Source organism: Girardinichthys multiradiatus, chromosome 2 (assembly GCF_021462225.1).
Source record: "Girardinichthys multiradiatus isolate DD_20200921_A chromosome 2, DD_fGirMul_XY1, whole genome shotgun sequence".
In the NCBI taxonomy this organism is placed as follows: Eukaryota; Metazoa; Chordata; class Actinopteri; order Cyprinodontiformes; family Goodeidae; genus Girardinichthys; species Girardinichthys multiradiatus.
The window spans coordinates 29,812,748-29,834,761 of NC_061795.1; the positions used below are offsets into that span (position 1 = coordinate 29,812,748).

The following is a 22,014-nucleotide window of genomic DNA, read 5'->3' on the forward strand; positions in this document are numbered from 1 at the left end:
GAACATATTCATTATGACTTTAGTCAGTGTCCAAATATTTCAAAACCTTATTGTATCATCCTTCCAGCTTCATCATTTCCTGTTCTCAGAACCACTGCCTGAATGCAGAGAGCTCAATAATACTGAAGTCATATATATGTAGATGATATGCAGATGAATCAGTAATCTGTGTTCTGAATTGACATCATTATAGTAAATTATTGTTGTTAATCACATTTAATTCGAGAAATTACAAAAGATTGAATTGAAATCTAGTTTAGAATTGATATGAAAATAACGTATTGACTTCTGTAAAACTGGATCAGTCCAGTCACGATTTTAACTGATCCACCCAACCAGGTCAATGTCAGTGGTTCCAGTCTAGTGCCCCAGTTTAGGAGCTGCTGCGTCCCGACTTTTTATGTTTCATCTCTCTTTTTCTCTGCCTATATTCACTTTTGCCTGGCCGCTCTGTGGTGATGCTTCCGTCCACTATCATTCCTCTCTGCCTGTCCATTCTCACTGTATCTGTTTTTCTCTGTGCACCCCTCCATCTTTTTTTTTCTGTTGGATAGAGGAGCCCCAGTCAGGGAGACGCAGGCCAGGGATCTTCCTCTGCCCCAGCTCCCCCGTCTTTTCTCCAGACTCATTGTCCCTTCCTGGTTTGGGCTCAGCGAAGTGTGGTCATGGCTCTGGCCCCAGAGCGACCACTCCGCCCCCTCCCTCCTTCACCCACTCAGACTCTGCCTTGCTGAGAAAGAGCGTGTCTTTCACCGAGGACCTGCTGCTGGCAGCCTCCGGTATAGTAGGACTGCTGTGTGTCAAAGAGTTACTTATAGAAATGGGTCAGCAGCAGCTACAGGTCACAATCTGATTTTTGTGGCGTTATCAGAAACAATACCCCAGCATGCCCAGAACATTCGGTAAAAAAAGCAAAAGATAAACAGTTACTCTTGCCATAAAATCAACATTGCAGTAATCGTCTGACAACTTGGTTTACTTTCTGGTGTGTTCACATGTGTATTGTGTGAAAACTGAATCCAGTTTGCTTTCTTTGATCAGGAATGGGCAGCGGTGGCAGCGCAGGGAAGGAGGCCGGGCCCTTGAAGACACTACTCAGACAGCAGACGCAGACTGCTCTCGAGCAGAGGGTACAGTGATCCTTAACACTCACGCTTCCTCTCTGAGATTTCCTTTTATACTGTAGCAAGCTAAGCATGACCGTTTGGACAGTTGATGCTTTTACATTGAGTTTGTGTTGCAAATCTGCTTCAGATGTGCTGGGTCACACGACACATTGCACCGGTAAAATATATAAGTGGTGTGCCCTGTTTGAGACCAAATAATGTTCCCTTTTCTGTCCTCTTGACTACTCGTGCATCTCAGGGAGCATCCTCCTCTGGGTTATTGTTTAACGCCAGGGTATGTCCCATCAGTGTGACGCTTGCTCACTCTTCACCTTATCCCTCAAACACCTTGACTAAGCTGATGGCCACCACCAACCAGTCTCAGTCAACTCTTAACCTGACCCTCCTCTGCTGTTTGTAGATCTTTCCAGGGTAGTTGTGGGCTGAGCAAAATCCGAGTTTGCCGTATTTGTTCGTTCCCACCACCCCCAAATAGCCACAAGCATGTTGGGCAGAGGGCCAGAAGCTAAGAGTTGCATTCTTTTCAAGTCTGATGGGGTGTGTCAGACTGTGTGTTTGTGTCATTTTTGTAATCTTCTTGTTGAACACATTGCATTTTTCTGTCTTTTTTAATTATCCCGAGTCTAATTGATTTTATTTTTTTTTTGTTAGCAAGAACAGTGACGTCACTAACCCTAACTACTAGAGATGCACCGATCAGAATCTGTGGCCGGATTGACCTGCTGATATCGTTTCCAATTCTTTAGGAATATTAGGAGACAGAAGAACAGCTTTAAAAATATAGTTTGGCCTTTCTGGCGTGAGTGCTCATTAACATTTAAATTCTGTGCAGGGTCAACGTCATCCCATGTGTGAGAGAGTGGGCGCTGTAAAACAAAGTTTTATTAATACTCTAAAACAAAAAAATTTGTATGATAGGAATGACATTTTAAACCGGCTTTAGCATTTATTATGGCTAGCATTACTAACACAGCATCCTCCGTGTGTATTACCTAGCCAATAAGATATTTTTGTTCGTATGGATATTTAATATCAATTTTAACAATCGAAAAGTTATACAAAGAAACATTTAAATAATAAAAATTCAAGAAAATAGCTTTATAAATAAACCCTCTGTGCGGAATATAGTTTGCAAGTGGAGTACATTCAAAACAACTGGCAACATGCTCGGGTCTGGTTGTCCAAGCAATTGCTAAAAGAATTACCCAGAAAACCCTAAAATGTCATCAAGAGACCTTCAGCAGGCTCTTTCTACTGCTGATATAAAGGTGAAGCCTCTGTAAACAGAAAAAGATCCTGCATGTTTATATTTCATGGGAGGTGCACATGGATGAAACCTTTGCTCTCCAAGAAAAGCATGAAGGCCAGACTAAAGTTTGCCAAAATGAATGTAGACAAAGACCAAGACTTTTGCTCTATGGACAGATGTGTTTAAGATTGAATTATTTGGACACAAAAACAGAGGACATTTGTGGCCTCAGCATTTTAGAAAAAGGACCTTAGACCAGCTGTGAAGCTTCCCTCGGTAACAGCATCCACACTGAAGAGTCCCACAACTGTCTGCTAGTGTTTTAGTTGCGTTCACTGGTCGGAAAAATCTAGAATTTTTGATTTTCCGACCGATCGGTCCTAGGTCAGGGCCGATTAAGTTGAAAGACGGCCAATTCCGGTCAGCTGCACATATTTCGGTGCATCTCTATTATTCACCTCATACTTAACTTATTTCTCTGAGTGGGAGATAACATCAGCCAATTTTGTTGTTATTTTAAGATTTTCTTTTTTTGGTCAAAAAAGAAATTAGTTGTAGTCCCGCCTGACACCTGCCCGCCAAAGCCATACATCTCATACCGATCCTGCATGGTTGAAAATTACAACTTTCCCCATTTTTAATGATGGAGAATGCAAATGGGAAGTACGTTTTCCCAGCTTCCTTTGTGTGTAAGTGCATGAATTTGCATCGTCTTTAACTGGAGGCAGAGTACCAGATGTCCTGGTTATGGTCAGAATCAAGCAGTATTGATCCTCAGCCAAAAACAACACTGTGTGTGTTATTCGCTCTCGACACCAAACGTTTTAGATTTCTCGACTTTAATAACAGTTTCTCAATCCTTTCCAAATGAGTTTTATTTGTCTTCGAGGCTGTAAATTGATCCTCTGGGATTAAAATGTGCATGTCCTAACACACTGCATGTTCACACATGAACCAACACTGCCTTTACCAAAGTCTAAACACAGCACTTAAAGTGTGGTTTCAAAAATAATTGTAGCTCCAAAGAACACAAGTAAAAACCTGGTCACATGATTTGCTAACAATTTAAACCCTGTACCTAATTGAAAATGGAACAAAAATGATGTTTAATCCTACAGTAGGATCAGTTTGATGAAAATTTGTTTATATTGAATTTTTGTTCACACCACCTTTAAAAGTATGCAGATCTCTTCTCTCAACATAATCAGCAGAATCAGCAACAGAATCAACATCTATAAGTTTAAAGTATTTTGTGTTTAAGCTGCATACCAGTTTTCAACTTTGTCTAAATCCATCTTTAAAACCAGAAGATCCACAAAAGGAGGGATTGTTTCTGAATCTTGTTTAATTTTACCCTTCACAACAGAAAACGTTTTTTTTTTATATTGGTTTTTTATAATATGCTTAGGCCTATAGTGATTTCTACAACTAATTGTCAGCGAGCCACATATCATATAAAAAGTTGTATATGTTGCTATCAATTCATTTAAGTTGTGCAAAATACTATGTAAATCAATGTCACGTTTTTTGTTCTGTTTTCTGGTAGATATGGGGTTTAAATGTCGCTCAGGTTTATAAAACTGCCTTAAAAATTGGTATAAAAATGGTATAATCCATGGGATGATAGTAAAACTCTGTGTATTTTCCTTTTCCAAAATTCACAGAGCTGTTTTTCTTTTTTCTTAATCAACAGGAGTTCCCCTTCTTCACCCTGACCTCTTTCCCGCCGGGTTTTCTGGTTCATGTTGGCGGAGTGGTCAGTGCTCGTTCTGTTAAATTACTGGATCGCATACACAACCCTGGTGAGTTCGCAGGAAACGCACATGAATCCTAATGTGGCTTGACTGTTGTCCTATAACAGGGTGTGAGTGCAGTTCTCCATTGACCGGGGGTGTCATGTTGAGTGTTTGGTCGTGTTTTACCTGGCTGATAGTCAATGTGTTGCAAGAAAGAAATGTTTGAGCTCTGAAACAGGTGAAAGTTGCTCCTCTGGGTGTGAATGCTACAAGTATCAATACATGAGTGTAAAGCATTGCCACATGTGTCACACAGTTTATGTATGTGGACAACTTTCACCTCATTGTTTGTTTTTTCTTGTTTGACCGGACTGGTATGTTTTATGTGTCGGTTGGGTGATGGGTGTGTTTCTGTGTGTCCACATGCTCTAGTGGCTGTACTTTTAGCCCGCTTGACATACAGTAGTGGTGCATGGCTCCAGATTCTGTGTTGTATATTGGTGTCGGCTGCAAGTTGCAATAGAGTGAATTGTCTCTTTATGGCGTGCTGCCTTGAGTGTTTAAATGGGTTTATTATTTGTACTTAACTCAGTATATATTTGGCACTGAAGAACAATTAAGGCATACTTATTCAATTGTAGTGATTCATGTTGCAAAACATAAAAGAAAACATTCTGGTCCTTATCAGGTCTTAAAATGTGGGAAATAACACATTGGATAAACCTTCTGCATGTTATATATTAAAGTGTCATAGTTTATTTACAAAAGTAACCAAAAAAACCACAGGAAATCTGTAGAGAATATGTGTACCAGTAATTTGTAGAAACATCATTAAGGGCGATAACTTTTAATATTTGTTTGCTGTATGACCCAGTTTATCATTGTTTGCTGAAATATTGGATCAGTCTTGTTTGAATTGCTTCAGTTCAGTTTAGGTTTCACTTGCTTTCTTTGGCATTTATTTTTGCACAGCAAATCACATTAAGTCTTAAGTTTAACTAGGCCAAATGAAGTGAGGATTTGTCACACAATATATGCCCGCATCAACAATTCAACAATGTCAGCTGCCAAACAAGCCCGCATCATCGTACTCTCGCCACCGTGCTTGACAGCTGTTTTCCTGCGACCTTTTTGCCAAGTGTGTCGCAGATTGTTATGATCAAACATCTCTACTCTGTGTTCTTCTGCAGGAAGAAGAACACTGAAGTCTTCTTATTTATTTTGATCCAACCCATTCTTAATTCCACATTTAAAATTTTAACAGTAATGTGTTTTTTTTTGTTTTTTTTTATCCCATTTACTCCAGACATTGCTTAGTGTGACTTTTACGTGAACTTGTTGTAGAGTTCACTCCAGCTTTCCTAAGTACCTTTTACCTTGTGGATTATTTTTCTTACTGCAGAGTAATGAACTCTGTGAATACCTGAAAACGGCCTCTCAATAGTTATGCGCAGCAAATGTAAAATCATTGCTGTCTTTCTTTTTTTTTTTTGGCATCGCGTAAATACTGTAGAGCAGCAAACTGCTAAACATTTCTGTTTTTGTTCTTGCTGTAAATACTAAGAATATCTTGCTGTTTTCTTTTCTTAGTTTATTCAATTCAGTTTATTTATATAGCGCCAATTCACAACACATGTCGTCTCAAGGCACTTTACAAAGTCAGGTACATACAATCCAATTAATCCTAACCATTGAACAGTGCAGTCAGATTCAGTTATTTATTCAAATTGGATAAAAAGGTTTTCTACCAAAGGAAACCCAGCAGATTGCATCGAGTCAGAGATTTGTAGCATTCACTCCTCCTGGATGAGAATGTAGAGACAGTGGACAGTCACTGGCGTTATCTTTGCAGCAATCCCTCATACTGAGCATGCAAGTAGCGACAGTGGAGAGGAAAAACTCCCTTTTAACAGGAAGAAACCTCCAGCAGAACCAGGCTCAGTGTGAGCGGCCATCTGTCACGACCGACTGGGGGTTTGAGACAACAGAGCAGAGACACACAAATAATACAGAAGCACTGATCCAGGAGTACTTTCTATGGGAAGGAAAAGTAAATGTTAATGGATGTAGCTCCTTTAGTCGTTTCACCTAGAAAGAAAGAACAGATAAACTCTGAGCCAGTTTTCAAGGTTAGAATATGAAAGAGAGCACATAGAGTTAGTTATAGTTAAGCTCAGTCAATCGCCATGTCTAGGAGAGAGAAAGGGTTAAACACTAAAAGACAGGGCCATGTGGGTTATCGGCCCTGTGGAGTTTATTTTGTTTAAATAATGACACAGTGTACTTAATGTGCTGATTTTCTGTTGGGTTTGTATTTACATAATTTTAGAATGTGACAAGGACCAGATGTTTACATTTCTATATTTTACACATATAATCAGGACAAGGAAAAAACCTTGACTGTTCATACGACAACATACCTAAATGAGCATTGGGTTGATGACAGATATTTTTATCTATTGCCCAGTTCGCCTTTGATCACTCTGAATGAATACGTCGGTGATTCTAAAAAGTGAACAGCTCGTAGATGTGAATGGGGTTCTGATACGCTGGGTATTTGTTTTAAGAAGTTCACAGGAGAGCTGAAAATGTGTCCTGGTTTTGTTTTATATAGACTAAACCTAGAGTTTAGTATTTTTCTTAAGCAAACTTTGAATGCCATTTAAAAAACTCTCTGAAAAATGCACATTGTATCGTTTCTATGCCGCTAAGGACTAGTATTGATAATGATATCTAGTAAAATCTGTTTTTCGTACAAAAACAACTCTAGATTTCAAGTTTCTGAGAAAATGTTTTCTCAATACTTACCTTTTCTTAAAGTTTCCTTTTTTTTCCCTAATAGAAACAAATACAGTTCAATGAGAAAGTGTTTGCCCCCCCCCCCCCCCGCCCCCCCTTACAGTTTCTTTTTTTGTTTTATTTTGGTCACACCTAAATGTATTAGATCAACAAACAAATTTTAATATTGGATTAAGATAACCTGAATTAATACAAAAAGCAATTTTCAAATGATGATTTCATTAAGGACAAAAAGCTATCCAAACCCCAACCTGTTTGATTTTTAGAGCACTGTTTAAAAAGCGCTGATAGCTTAAAGTGTTGGATCAAATTTAGGAAATTTAACTCTTTCATGTGGCAAAATTAAATCCAGGCATTACGAGATCACTGGGGGACTACGTACAAGCCTCAACACTGTTGGGAGTTCATTTGACTTGGCTTAGATTCATTGTAAACACATGTATTACCTGTTGGGTCACATATATACTCTCATCACCCACTTTAGAAGGTATGCCTTGGCAGTACAGGGGTTCGACCACCTTTTGCCCTTGGAACTGCATTAACTCTTTGTAGCATTAATTCAACAAGTTGACAAAGCAGTCCTCCGATTTTAGTCCATGAAAACAGTTTTAGATTGTCTAAGCTTTGCGAAATGGTGCATTATCCTGCTGGAAGCCATTAAAAGATGAGCACACTATGGTCATAAATGCAGGGACATGATCAGCAACAATACTCTGGCAGGTAGTGGTATTTAGGCGATGCTCAATTGGTAAAGGACCCAAAGTGTGCCAAGAAAATATCCCTCAAACCATTATCCCCCATAATGATCTAAGACGGATATAAATTCCTGTTGGTACGTTAAGGCTCTGACCTTTTACCTATCAGTGTTATGCTTTGATCTTAGTTTCTCAACACACATTTCATCTAAATAAAAAGTTCTCATTAACCACCCTTGTTTGTAAGAAAAACTCCACAGGGCATCTAACCTGAGCAATGTGACCTATAATAGAGCTGACTTGTGTTGCATGCTTTGTTTTGTATCTTATTGCTTCTGTTTTTCGCCTCTTTATAATTCCAGCCAGTTCTGAAGCTTTGTAACATCTCCGTTCCTCACGAGTCTCCCTTCAGGGAGATTCAGTAGCCCTGTCGTTAGTTTGTCTTTGCATTAGTGATTGTGGAGTGCTGCTGATGTGCTGTGCTTGTTTGTTAGACTGTCTCTTCTGTTCTCTCTCTCTCTCTCTGTACTAACGGTGTGTTCTGGCCCAGCCTTGGGTAACACGCGCTCGTACAAACTGCTAGACTGGAATAGTGTCACCGCAGGTATTTCCCCCCCTTTTACTGCTCTCACCCCACCAGAGTGATGGTAGCTCAGTGAAGTTAAACCTGTTGTGTCTTCTAAGCAATCATTGAACTTTGAAGACTAGCTAGCCTAACTGTCTACAAATGATTCAATAGAAAACATTGCCTAATAGCTAGAAATTGAATTCACTGAGCTGCCCTCCTTCTCTCTTGATTCTTTGTGAGTGTGTGCTGAGCTGAGCATGCTCCGTGTTGTCAACCCACCCCATCCAGCCTGGCCTGGCTACCCCACTCCACACACACACCCACCCACCCACCCAACTCATCGTTCTGCACATTAGAGCTCTTCCCTGGCGTTGTTTTGCCTGGCGCGTTTGTGATGCTTCCTGAATTGACATTGTGGTCAAACCTGTCTAGACCAGAGGAGGTTTAGGAGGTTTACTCTGTGATAAAGAGCCATCTACTGGGCATGTGCATCCCTAACTCACTGGGCTGTATTCATGATGGATGGATGGATGGATGGATGGACGGATGGATGGATGGATGGACAGATGGATGGATGGATGGATGGATGGACGGATGGATGGACGGATGGATGGAACTATGGATGGATGGAACTATGGATGGATGGATGGATGGATGGATGGATGGACGGACGGATGGATGGATGGATGGATGGATGGACGGATGGATGGACGGATGGATGGATGGATGGATGGATGGAACTATGGATGGATGGACGGATGGATGGATGGATGGACGGATGGATGGACGGATGGATGGAACTATGGATGGATGGAACTATGGATGGATGGATGGATGGATGGATGGACGGATGGATGGATGGATGGATGGAACTATGGATGGATGGACGGATGGATGGACGGATGGAAGGAAGGAAACTATGAGCCTGGGGGAAACTCGATCAGATTCAATGGACTCTAGTGAATGAATATGGCCCTTCTCTGGCCATGAACGTGCACATGACCATAAGCGTGCACGTTGGTGAGCCTGTACCTGTATGACATGCAGCTGCTGGTCTGAAAGAACCCACAGTGTGGGTCTGATGCCTGACCATCAGTCATTATTCCTCATCTTTACTTTGAGCACTCGCTCTCCTGCCCTCACTCATTCCTCTCCTTTATCTTAATAAGTTTCATCAGCATGTTGCCCTCCCAGGGAGTGATGTTGTATGGCTCAGTACTTTAACAAAGGTTTCCTCATGTCTTCTGTGTTCATGCAAAACATGTGTGTGAAAACAATCTCTGTGTTAGACTGACATAAAGTATTGAAAATATAAGTGTGGAAGAAAAACTCATAAAAATCATTATAAATACCTTTTGCATGATATATGCTTACTACCTATCAGTATAAATTAAAAAGCTTAAAAAGCCAAATTCTTTTACTCCATTCTGTTTGAGGTGTATTTTTTTTTTTCAAGCTCCCCTAAACATTTCTCCCCAGAAACAAATTTACCCTGAACCTTCAGTCTCACCTGTGGATTTCAGCCAGGTATATACGGTTACCTTGAGTAAAAAAATAATTTCACAGTATTCACACAAACATTTTAAGTACAAATATAAAACATCATCTAGAACGTGATGTTTTTTCTAAAGCAGTTACCATATTAGAATAATAATTATTACAGTCATCATAATTTAATAAGAACAAAATCATTCTTGCACTGAAGCAAAAAAAGAAAACACTAGACACCTGATTAAACTAGTAGAAGGCTTTATGTAAATGTTATTCCACAGATTATCTTCCATTTTTGTCATTCTGAACTTTATGCAGTAAACATCTGAGAATAACAGGCCGATATTGACTAATTACTTAGTCAGGCTTGCTGCTCAGGTAGCTGCCCAGCAGTCAGCTGCTTAACAGACACACAGCTTGTCGTTTGCTAACGACAAGCTGTGTGTCTGTTTTAAAACGGCGTTACCTTTATAAAAGCAATGTGCAATAATTTTTAGCTTCAATGCCACGACTGTGTTTTTGCAGCCATACATATTTCTAAACGTCTGGATTTGTAGGCGAGGAAGAAGTTGTCATTATCCTGCAGCCAGCTGACTGGCAGTGGGCAGAATTAGATGGGGAAGGAGCAGCCCTGCCTTAGTGTATACTCCTAAAGCAAATGTTAGCCACGCCATCACTTTCTCTGGCATCCTATAAAAATGACTTTAAACCTTAGAACCTTTGTGACATCAGTTTTTAAAAAGGCAACTTTTTAAAATCTTTGTATACCTTGATACAGATGACCAGACCATGCCTGATTAGCAACCTCTCTCCACAAAGCTTTTTCTCAAAGGTTCAGGGTAATACCAGAGTAATACACCCCTACCAGGGTGGTTTTCTGGGGTCACGTTCTAGCTGGATAATCTAAGGTTTTTGTTTTTACAATGGCAGATGCAGTGGAAAAGGAGAGGAATTAGAAAATGGCCCCAGAAAACCACTCTGTTTCCTCGCAGAGGTTCAGTGCATCTCTACCTTTTATTACGTGTTTGTCCTGAAAAGTAGAAGAAAGCAATAAGGTCTATTTCCACACATGACGTGAAGCACTTTTGTTTCCTGGTCTTGACATTGACAGCACCTTCATCATCTCCAAATTTTCAGCAACCATTTTCACTTCCACTTCGTTTTACAAAATAACTTGGTTTTTGCTTGTTTTGATACATAGTTTTACTCATAAATCGACATAAGAAAAAACTAGTTTCTGTTGGCTGGATGAATATTTTCTGTAAATGAAAGCAGGAGTAAACTCAGTTTCAATCCCTGCGTATAGTTAGGGTTTGAAAATTAAATCAGCAAATTTTGACATGTTCTATGAAAGCTCACCGAGTCACAATTTTGTGTTTTGCAGATGAACCTGAGACCCGTGATGCATGGTGGGAAGAGATACGCCAGGAAATTAAATCTCATGCCAAAGCTCTTGGTTGCCATGCTGTTGTAGGTTACAGTGAAAACACAAGCATATGGTATGTTGTACCTCTGAACACGTGTGAAATAAGAAAAATACTGTCGTTTTATTTTTCATATCCGTCATATTTACCTTTAAACCAATCTCTCTCTTTCCTCATTACAGCGAAGAGGTTTGTATTCTGTCAGCATCTGGCACAGCTGCCATCCTGAATCCTCGGTATATGCGTGAAGGCTGCCTTGACATTGGCAGCAGCGACCACAGGTTCGAGGATCCATCACCTCCGAGCTGTGGCTTCTGTCACATCCCATACGATGAGCTCAGCATGCCATTTCCTGCCCAGCTCACCTACTGTTACTACTGCAGGCGGCAAAAGGTAGCAAACGCCTTCCTTGTTTACAGGCATGTGTTTTGTTTAACCTGGTCAGAGGATAAAAAATGGATGAAACCCAAATTATTATTTGTTTTAAGGTTCCTGATGTGTTATTCACAACAATCGACTTGCCATCAGAGGCACCTGTTACAGGGAAAGGCTGCCTCATTCAAGCCAGGTAAAACTGCAGAGAAACTGCCACCATTTGTATTTTTATGGCATTGTAAAGGGGCCAGATGCTTTTATTGAAACATTAGGCTAAATGGACTTAAAAAGACACATTTTTTACTAACTTAGTTTTTCCCAAAATAAATTTCTTTAGTTAAATAGGTTTATCTTAAGTTAGAATTTAAAAACAATCGATATTATATTTGGCTTGATTCATTAATTTCAAGCATTTATTTCTGTTAATTAAGATGTTTAGGGCGCACAGATAATGAAAACCTAAACTTCCGCTTCTCAGAAAATTGAAATATTACAGAAGGCCAAAAGAAAAGGATTTTTGACACAGAAATGTTGGGCTACCCACTCATGGGGAAGATGCACAGTTTCCATCAGGCAGTCACTAACACCCTCCACAAGAAGGTTGCTGGATGCACAGGGTGCTGAATCCAAGCATATTGATCGAAAGTTGAGCAGAAAAATCACAGCATTGAGATGATTGTGAATCAAAGCTCCTTTAAGAGTTTAGAGGTTTACAAGATGTGGACTGTATCTGGAACCAGAACTTTAAGAGGCACCACTCCGGGTTGTGTTCAGAACATGGGCTACAACTGTCACACTTCTTGTGTTAAGCTCCTCCTTAACCAGAGACAATGTGAGGAGTGTCTCGTCTGCAATAAGAAGAAAAAATGGACTGAACTGTTGCTCAATAGTCCAAAGTCTTCGTTGCAGATGAAAGTTGAGATCCTAGAATCTGGATGGAGGGTGGAGAAGCACAGAAACTAAACAGTGTCGGTCAACTGTTTTTTTTATCAGGTCCAAAGTCAGCACAGCTTTCTACCAGAACATTTTGATTCACTTAATGCTTCCCTTTACTTAGAAGCTTTATGGAGATGCTGATTTCATTTTCCAGGAGGACTTCGCTTCTGCTCACGCTACCAAAAGCACCAAAACCTGCTTTATTGACCAAGGTGTTGCTGTGCTTGATTGGGGTCTGACCTAAACCCCACAGAGAATCTATATACTGGTCCTTCTCAAAATATTAGCATATTGTGATAAAGTTCATTATTTTCCATAATGTAATGATGAAAATTTAACATTCATATATTTTAGATTCATTGCACACTAACTGAAATATTTCAGGTCTTTTATTGTCTTAATACGGATGATTTTGGCATACAGCTCATGAAAACCCAAAATTCCTATCTCACAAAATTAGCATATTTCATCCGACCAATAAAAGAAAAGTGTTTTTAATACAAAAAACGTCAACCTTCAAATAATCATGTACAGTTATGCACTCAATACTTGGTCGGGAATCCTTTGGCAGAAATGACTGCTTCAATGCGGCGTGGCATGGAGGCAATCAGCCTGTGGCACTGCTGAGGTCTTATGGAGGCCCAGGATGCTTCGATAGCGGCCTTTAGCTCATCCAGAGTGTTGGGTCTTGAGTCTCTCAACGTTCTCTTCACAATATCCCACAGATTCTCTATGGGGTTCAGGTCAGGAGAGTTGGCAGGCCAATTGAGCACAGTGATACCATGGTCAGTAAACCATTTACCAGTGGTTTTGGCACTGTGAGCAGGTGCCAGGTCATGCTGAAAAATGAAATCTTCATCTCCATAAAGCTTTTCAGCAGATGGAAGCATGAAGTGCTCCAAAATCTCCTGATAGCTAGCTGCATTGACCCTGCCCTTGATAAAACACAGTGGACCAACACCAGCAGCTGACACGGCACCCCAGACCATCACTGACTGTGGGTACTTGACACTGGACTTCTGGCATTTTGGCATTTCCTTCTCCCCAGTCTTCCTCCAGACTCTGGCACCTTGATTTCCGAATGACATGCAGAATTTGCTTTCCTCCGAAAAAAGTACTTTGGTCCAGTGCTGCTTCTCTGTAGCCCAGGTCAGGCGCTTCTGCCGCTGTTTCTGGTTCAAAAGTGGCTTGACCTGGGAATGCGGCACCTGTAGTCCATTTCCTGCACACGCCTGTGCACGGTGGCTCTGGATGTTTCTACTCCAGACTCAGTCCACTGCTTCCGCAAGTCCCCCAAGGTCTGGAATCGGCCCTTCTCCACAATCTTCCTCAGGGTCCGGTCACCTCTTCTCGTTGTGGAGCGTTTTCTGCCACACTTTTTCCTTCCCACAGACTTCCCACTAAGGTGCCTTGATACAGCACTCTGGGAACAGCCTATTCGTTCAGAAATTTCTTTCTGTGTCTTACCTTCTTGCTTGAGGGTGTCAATAGTGGCCTTCTGGACAGCAGTCAGGTCGGCAGTCTTACCCATGATTGGGGTTTTGAGTGATGAACCAGGCTGGGAGTTTTAAAGGCCTCAGGAATCTTTTGCAGGTGTTTAGAGTTAACTCGTTGATTCAGATGATTAGGTTCATAGCTCGTTTAGAGACCCTTTTAATGAAATGCTAATTTTGTGAGATAGGAATTTTGGGTTTTCATGAGCTGTATGCCAAAATCATCCGTATTAAGACAATAAAAGACCTGAAATATTTCAGTTAGTGTGCAATGAATCTAAAATATATGAATGTTAAATTTTCATCATGACATTATGGAAAATAATGAACTTTATCACAATATGTTAATGTTTTGAGAAGGACCTGTAGAGTACAGACCAAAGGTTTGGACACACCTTCTCATTCAAAGAGTTTTCTTTATTTTCATGACTATGAATATTGTATCTTCACACTGAAGGCATCAAAACTATGAATTAACACATGTGGAATTATATACTGAACAAAAAAGTGTGAAACAACTGAAAATATGTCTTATATTCTAGGTTCTTCAAAGTAGCCACCTTTTGCTTTGATTACTGCTCCACACACTCTTGGCATTCTGTTGATGAGCTTCAAGAGGTAGTCACCTGAAATGGTTTTCACTTCACAGGTGTGCCCTGTCAGGTTTAATAAGTGGGATTTCAAGCCTTATAAATGGGGTTGGGACCATCAGTTGTGTTTTGCAGGAGGTGGATACAGTACACAGCTGATAGTCCTACTGAATAGACTGTTAGAATTTGTATTATGGCCAGAAAAAAGCAGCTAAGTAAAGAAAAACGAGTGGCCATCATTACTTTAAGAAATGAAGGTCAGTCAGTCCGATGGACTGGGAAAACTTTGAAAGTGTCCCCAAGTGTAGTCGCAAAAACCATCAAGCGCTACAAAGAAACTGGTTCACATGAGGACCGCCCCAGGAAAGGAAGACCAAGAGTCACCTATGCTGCGGACGATAAGTTCATCCGAGTCACCAGCCTCAGAAATCGCAGGTTAACAGGAGCTCAGATTAGAGAACAGGTCAATGCCACACAGAGTTCTAGCAGCAGACACATCTCTAGAACAACTGTTAAGAGGAGACTGTGTGAATCAGGCCTTCATGGTAAAATAGCTGCTAAGAAACCACTGCTAAGGACAGGCAACAAGCAGAAGAGACTTGTTTGGGCTAAAGAACACAAGGAATGGACATTAGACCAGTGGAAATCTGTGCTTTGGTCTGATGAGTCCAAGTTTTAAATCTTTGGTTCCAACCACCGTGTCTTTGTGCAGCGCAGAAGAGGTGAATGGATGGACTCCGCATGCTTGATTCCCACCGTGAAGCATGGAGGAGGAGGAGATGTGATGGTGTGGGGGTGCTTTGCTGGTGACACTGTTGAGGATTTATTCAAAATTGAAAGCATACTGAACCAGCATGGCTACCACAGCATCTTGCAGCGGCATGCTATTACATCCCGTTTGCGTTTAGTTGGACCATCATTTATTTTTCAACAGGACAATGACCCCAAACACACCTCCAGGCTGTGTAAGGGCTATTTGACTAAGAAGGAGAGTGATGGGGTGCTGCGCCAGATGACCTGGCCTCCACAGTCACCGGACCTGAACCCAATCGAGATGGTTTGGGGTGAGCTGGACCACAGAGTGAAGGCAAAAGGGCCAACAAGTGCTAAGCATCTCTGGGAACTCCTTCAAGACTGTTGGAAAACCATTTCAAGTGACTACTTCTTGAAGCTCATCAACAGAATGCCAAGAGTGTGTGGAGCAGTAATCAAAGCAAAAGGTGGCTACTTTGAAGAACCTAGAATATAAGACATATTTTCAGTTGTTTCACATTTTTTTGTTCAGTATATAATTCCACTTGTGTTAATTCATAGTTTTGATGCCTTCAGTGTGAAGCTACAATATTCATAGTCATGAAAATAGAGAAAACTCTTTGAATGAGAAGGTGTGTCCAAACTTTTGATCTGTACTGTATGAAGAGATGATGAGTTAACCTGCATTTGAAGAGAGCGACTGCAACTTTGACTTCTTTTGTGCTGAAAAATGATGGAGTGAGCACTCTTACTTTTCCCAACGATAAAGCTCCTCAGAAAAAGAGAGTGAGATTTGTCAAAGTAAATTGGTGAAGAGGGCAGATTACCATGAGCCACAAACTGGACCACAATTAAAAACAAAGGTTTTAATAATGATGAAAGGGTAATAGTCTATATTTTAAGACTGTGGATTTGATCTTTTTCTTCAAGCACTGAAACATGAAAATCGTTGGACAGAGGAAATGTAATGTGTTCGTTGAAACAATTTCAATGCTTACACATAGCTAAATAGTGATAATTTGCTTCCTTTACAATTTCTCGGTTAATAATGGAAATTTCCCAGAGTCTCAAACATAGACCAGCAACCCCTGAAGTTTGCTCTCCTTTCCGCACCAAACAAGACTGGATTGGTTCAAACCGACAGGGCTGAGAAGCAGCTGGCGCTTCTGTTTGCTCTGTCATCAACATAGCTTAAAGAAGATATTATTTCGAGTTAATCAACAACAGCATGTAAGCTGATGTATCTCAGGGGAGCACAGAGGGAGAGAACAGTGAAGCTAAAGCCAAGAATGGAAGTTATAGATGTTGCTGAGAGGCTCCTGCATTGTTCCGTCTCGAGTGTGTTTAAAGCACTCTCCTTTTTCACCTCCCTGCTGACTTGCAGAGCTTTTGTCTTCAGTCATTACAATACTCCTTTTGTTCATTTTATTATTTTTTATTAGATGTTCAAGAGTTCAAATACAGAAGGTCATATGACCATCTTCAGAGATTATGCAACATCCTGTATGCATGAAGAATAAAAGCAGGGCATAACTCAAATGAATGACATGACAAAGTTTTGCTTCTGTGCCGTGTTCACAACTGAATTAGGAGTAATGTAGGTTTAACTCATTAATTCATGCTACAATATTCATAGTCATGAAAATAAAGAAAGCTCTTTGAATGAGAAGGTGTGTCCTCTACACGTGTAAACCTAAATATTTCTAGTAAATTTATGGCCATCTTTAAAGAATACATCATTTAAAGTGAATAAAATCAGGCATTAAGGCAGTTATATAAAATATATTGGATAGGGTAACTTATGTGTGAGTTAAACTCAGCCTTTCCACCAATATCATTTAATATATTTTTTGTGCTGAACAACCCGGCTCATCAGAACCTGGTGTCCCTGTTCTCTTTTGGCTTCTCTGTGCTGTCCTGCTTGTGCTGATAAAGCAGTGCTCCACTAAAAACTACGATGTGCTAACAGAGACTATGCCTTGGGTGCAGGCTGCATCAGATTTATTTACATCATTTTCAGCGGTCTGTATGCATTCATGCTGGGATTCAGTGTTTTATTGCAGAAGAGAGGAAACAGGTTCAGAAGCACCAGAGACTTTAAGAAATCATTTTCATTTCCGAGGGCCCAGCCTGCAACACCTTCTCAGTATTTCTGGTCTGAATTACATTTAAGCCACACATAAATGCCAATTTATGTTTTTTTTTTTATTTGGTTTTTATTCAATCCTCTTTAGGTTCATCTAGATTTACTCCAATAGAACAACTTTAGGGTGGTTGTCTGAAAAAAAAATAAAAATAAGCCAAATGCAGGATATCAAGATTATAAGTTATTAAAGACAGATGGTAGCCATCTAGTTCAGTTCTCTACACAATGTGGAAGAACATAAATGCAAACATTTCTTTTTATAATAAGATAAGTGAAATATAAGTCTGTAAGGGCACTTAAAATGTCACTTATTCTCACCTTCCAGACTGTGTCGTCTGAAAAAGAAAGCTCAGGGAGAAGTGAACGCAACCGCCATCTCAAACCTGCTGCCTTTCATGGAATACGAGCTGCACACTCAGCTGATGAATAAGCTGAAGCTCCGGAGCATGAATGCTCTGTTTGGTCTGCACATACAGATCAGTGTTGGCGAGAACATGCTGCTGGGTCTTGCTGTAAGAAAACAACTTAGAATTTAAAAGCCAATTATCTACGTGTAAGGTTGAACTCAGTCCATTGTAGAATATATGTTCTTTATGATTCTCCAGTCTGCTACAGGAGTGTACTTGTCAGCTCTGCCTGCTCCAGGAGGGATCCAGATAGCTGGGAAGACCCCCGGCGACCTGACCAACGAGCAGCACATCCTATCTATCCAGAAAAGGATCAACGACACCATCGCCAAGAACAAAGAGCTCTATCAAATAAACCCACCGGTGAGATAGCATCATTTTGGCTGTAGGTTATAGGAGTCTGTGGAAAGTGACCTTTGTGTATAAGTGTCCAAATTCTCCTCCGCTTTGGCAAAGTAGATTTCTAGCATTATTTCAATACACGTGCAACCCAAATTTAGCTTCAATATGGAACATAAAAATCTTCAATCCAATAATATTTCATCCAAAAAAAAAAAATTTGAACCTAAATTTCACAACTACATGCATTTAGGTTGAAAATATATTTGATGTGTAAATGATAAATTACACATCACACCAGATATAAAATACGAGGCGATTCTTATCTTTTGTCACTTTTGAGCCAATAAATATTTGTCTGTGTGTGTCTGCTCTGTTTTGTTTTTGTAAATCATGATAAATTTCTTGTCTCTCTCTGACCATTAAAGAAATTATTTGCTCTGGACCCTGAGGTGTTCTGCGGCACAAACATGGTACTAAGCATGCTGGATTTTCAGCTCTGGATTTTCAGCATGAGCAACATTTCACTCGTTTAATCACATTACTAGAGCACCTGTGCTGTAACCGTGTAACAACCTTAACCTTAACTGGAGATTTGTGAACCAAATGATGAGTAACCCCCGCCAGGTCTTCCAAGTCCTCTCACTGTTTTCTTGGCTTTGTGATATTTTACACAAAGTCTGTTTGTGTGTTTTGTATCAGCAATGCTGCACAGGGTAAGCATGTGAAATGTCACTAACAGTAATACGTGTACAGTGAGAAAAGATGTGTCCTGCAGATAGTGGTTTAGTGTTCATCAACATCCTGTCGTGTTTGCTTACAGGAGCTGACAGAAGAAGGGGTGGGCTCTCCGATCCCTGAGCCCAGGCACAGATCCAGACTTTTTCGCTCCCACTCGGAAAGTTCAGATGAAGTGTCAGAGTTGGATCTATCGCACGGCAAAAAGGATGCTTTTGTTCTGGAGGTGGGTAAACGGAGAAATCGTCGGTCCTGTGTGGATGTATCTTTGTGGTGAGCGGTAACTGTATTGTTTTACTCGTAGATTGATGACACTGATGCTGTGGAGGACATCCACTCTCTCCTAATGGATGCATCTCTCCCCTCGGGTTTGTCCCATCAGTTTCTGTTGCAGTTGCACTTTGTTCATGCCCTGAAAGAGTTTATGATTCAAACGCATGTTTGTCTCTACTCTGTTTTTCAGGTTTCTACAGCTGCAACACTGAGACCATGCCTGGGATTTTTAACTGGACTACAGCAGTACAGGTAAGCTCAGTCTGGACCTACAAGTGACTCTTGACAATAATCTAGCTGTTCTTGTAATATTGCCATGTTTCTTTTAATATTATGTTACAGATGTTTACATCAGTTAGGGTCCTAAGGTTGAGCAATGCCAACCTTTCTAACCAAAGCCTGAACAAGATCTTCACTGACCTTTGTGAGAATCTGCTAAAGGTAAACAGCCCTTTTACCTTTTGGTTTTGTTTGTAGATTTAATTTAATTTTCTTTAATAGGACATTTCAAGTTTATAGAAAATTACGTTGAAAAAAGCACGTTTTAAAAAGAAATTCTATTTAGTTTATTTATATGCCGCCAATTCACAGCATGTCATCTCAAGGCACTTTACAAAGTCAATTCAATCAAATCATACAGTTTCCGAGACAAGTACTGTACATACATTCTAATTGATCCTAGTTATCAAACAATACAGTCAAATTCAGTTTATGGTTCAAATTGGTTAAAAGGTTTTTCTATCCAAGGAAACCCATCAGATTGCATCCAGTCAGTGACTTGCAGCATTCACTGTTCCTGGATGAGCATGTAGTGACAGTGGACAGTCTCTTGCATTGACTTTGCAGCAATCCCTCATACTGAGCATGCATGTAGCGACAGTGGAAAGCTGCCTTTTAACAGGAAGAAACCTCCAGCAGAATTAGTCTCAGTGTGAGCGGCCGTCTGCCACGACCGACTGGGGGTTTGAGAGAACAGAGCAGAGACACAAAGTAAGATTTAAGAGAAGTTAAAAGCTGAAATAACGGCAAATAACCCAAAATGGGAGAGTAGTATGAGAATGAAAGTGGTCATTATGTCCTCCAGCAGCCTAAGCCTATAGCAGCATAACTACAGAGATAGCTCAGGATAAACTAAGCCACTCTAACTATAAGCTTTATCAAAAAGGAAGGTTTTAAGCCTAGCCTTAAAAGTAGACAGGGTGTCTGCCTCACGGACTAAAACTGGGAGCTGGTTCCACAGGAGAGGAAGTTGATAACTAAAGGATCTGCCTCCCATTCTACTTCTAGAGACTCTAGGAACCACCAGTAAACCTGCAGTCTGAGAACAAAGTGCTCTGTTAGGAACGTATGAAACAATCAGATCTCTGATGTATGATGGAGCTAGATCATTCAGGGCTTTATATGTGAGGAGAAGAATTTTAAATTATATTCTGGATTTAACAGGGAGCCAATGAAGGGAAGCTAAAATAGGAGAAACATGATCTCTCTTTTTAATTTTCATCAGAACTCTTGCTGCAGCATTTTGGATCATCTGAAGACTTTTAACTGCATTTTGTGGACATCCTGATAGTAAAGAATTACAATAGTCCAGCCTTGAAGTAACAAATGCATGGACTAGTTTTTTTTTTAAAGTCACTCCAGGACAGGCTGTTTCTGATTTTAGCAATATTCCGGAGGTGAAAGAAGGAAATCCTACAAACCTGTTTAAAATGGGATTTAAATGACATGTCCTGGTCAAAAATAACACCACGGTTTTTTACATTATTACCGGAGGTCAATTTAATCCACATTAATTGATTGACTAAGCAGTTTCTTTTTCCAAGACTCCGGTCCAAATACAACAACTTCTGTCTTGTCTGAATTTAGAAGCAAAAATGTAAAGTCATCCAGGTTTTTATGTCTTCAAGACAAGTCTATCTAACTGGTTGGATTCATCAGGATTTATGGATAAATATAGCAGAGTATCATCAGCATAACAGTGAAATTGTATCCAATGCTGCTTGATAATTTTACCTAATGAAAGCATACATATAGCAAAGAGAATTGGGCCAAGTACTGAACCCTGTTTACATCCTATTGGCAAAAGAATCCTTGCACTATTGGTGTCATTCTTTGTGGAAATGTTTTGCAGATATTGCATGAAAACCCCTAGGAAAAACTGCTAAAGCTAGCATTTTTTATTTCCTTCACATTTAAAAACATTGCTCAATTCTTTAGCATTTTTGGCCCTTCTTGAGTATAAGTTTACCCACAGTGAACGGTCTAAAGAGCCACTGTTGCTCTGGCACTGAAGGTTTTAAACCCCTGATCTGGACCACCGGTCAAGCCTGTCTGGTGAGTTATGTTAACTCTTTGCTAATCTCTGGTTTGTTTCAGAGTTTTTACTTCAAGTTACGCTCCATGATTCCCTGCTGTCTTTGTCATCTCAACTTCAATGTAGCGGTGCCAGAAGAAGAGCTCATTCAGGTGAAATGTTGTTGGCCATCTCTCGTTTATCAAAGGAAATTATCTCACCTAACTTGGTTTCCAAACAAAATGATTATGAATACAGTTATTTTTATCTGTCTTCTGATAGGTTTCAGTGACAGCAGTTGCCATGACGTTTGACAAGGACCAGACTCAGGAGAGGCCAGTTGAGAGGTTTATTATCAAAGGTCTGTCTAAACATACCGTGCATTATAAAAGTATTCATATCCATTGAATTTTCCACATTCTATCATGCTAAAACCACACATCTCATTGAATTTCATTGGAATTGTATGTGATAGACCAACACAAAGTAGTGTATAATTATGAAGATGATGGGAAATGGTTATACAGCAAAATGCTTTACAATTAAAAATCTAAATATTGTGGCCCGATTTTTAATATTGAC

General features: G+C 40.1%; 1 protein-coding gene across 22 annotated transcripts in view; it reads left to right on the top strand.

Moving 5' to 3' along the window:
* c2cd5 (C2 calcium dependent domain containing 5) overlaps positions 1-22,014 on the top strand; it is a 41,871-nt gene that overhangs the window by 12,086 nt on the left and 7,771 nt on the right. For 6 of the 22 annotated variants that reach the window (XM_047385634.1, XM_047385642.1, XM_047385647.1 and 3 more), the window contains 17 exons: positions 555-779; positions 1,042-1,130; positions 1,366-1,401; positions 4,070-4,178; positions 8,157-8,210; positions 11,050-11,164; positions 11,272-11,482; positions 11,578-11,657; positions 17,708-17,894; positions 17,988-18,152; positions 18,557-18,601; positions 18,952-19,092; positions 19,171-19,234; positions 19,330-19,391; positions 19,482-19,580; positions 21,516-21,605; positions 21,715-21,793. In XM_047385634.1, coding sequence (XP_047241590.1) covers positions 555-779; positions 1,042-1,130; positions 1,366-1,401; positions 4,070-4,178; positions 8,157-8,210; positions 11,050-11,164; positions 11,272-11,482; positions 11,578-11,657; positions 17,708-17,894; positions 17,988-18,152; positions 18,557-18,601; positions 18,952-19,092; positions 19,171-19,234; positions 19,330-19,391; positions 19,482-19,580; positions 21,516-21,605; positions 21,715-21,793 — 1,851 coding nt within the window. The remainder of the gene's footprint in view (positions 1-554; positions 780-1,041; positions 1,131-1,365; positions 1,402-4,069; positions 4,179-8,156; positions 8,211-11,049; positions 11,165-11,271; positions 11,483-11,577; positions 11,658-17,707; positions 17,895-17,987; positions 18,153-18,556; positions 18,602-18,951; positions 19,093-19,170; positions 19,235-19,329; positions 19,392-19,481; positions 19,581-21,515; positions 21,606-21,714; positions 21,794-22,014) is intronic. The other 16 variants (XM_047385778.1, XM_047385817.1, XM_047385769.1 and 13 more) reach the window with 10 other exon arrangements.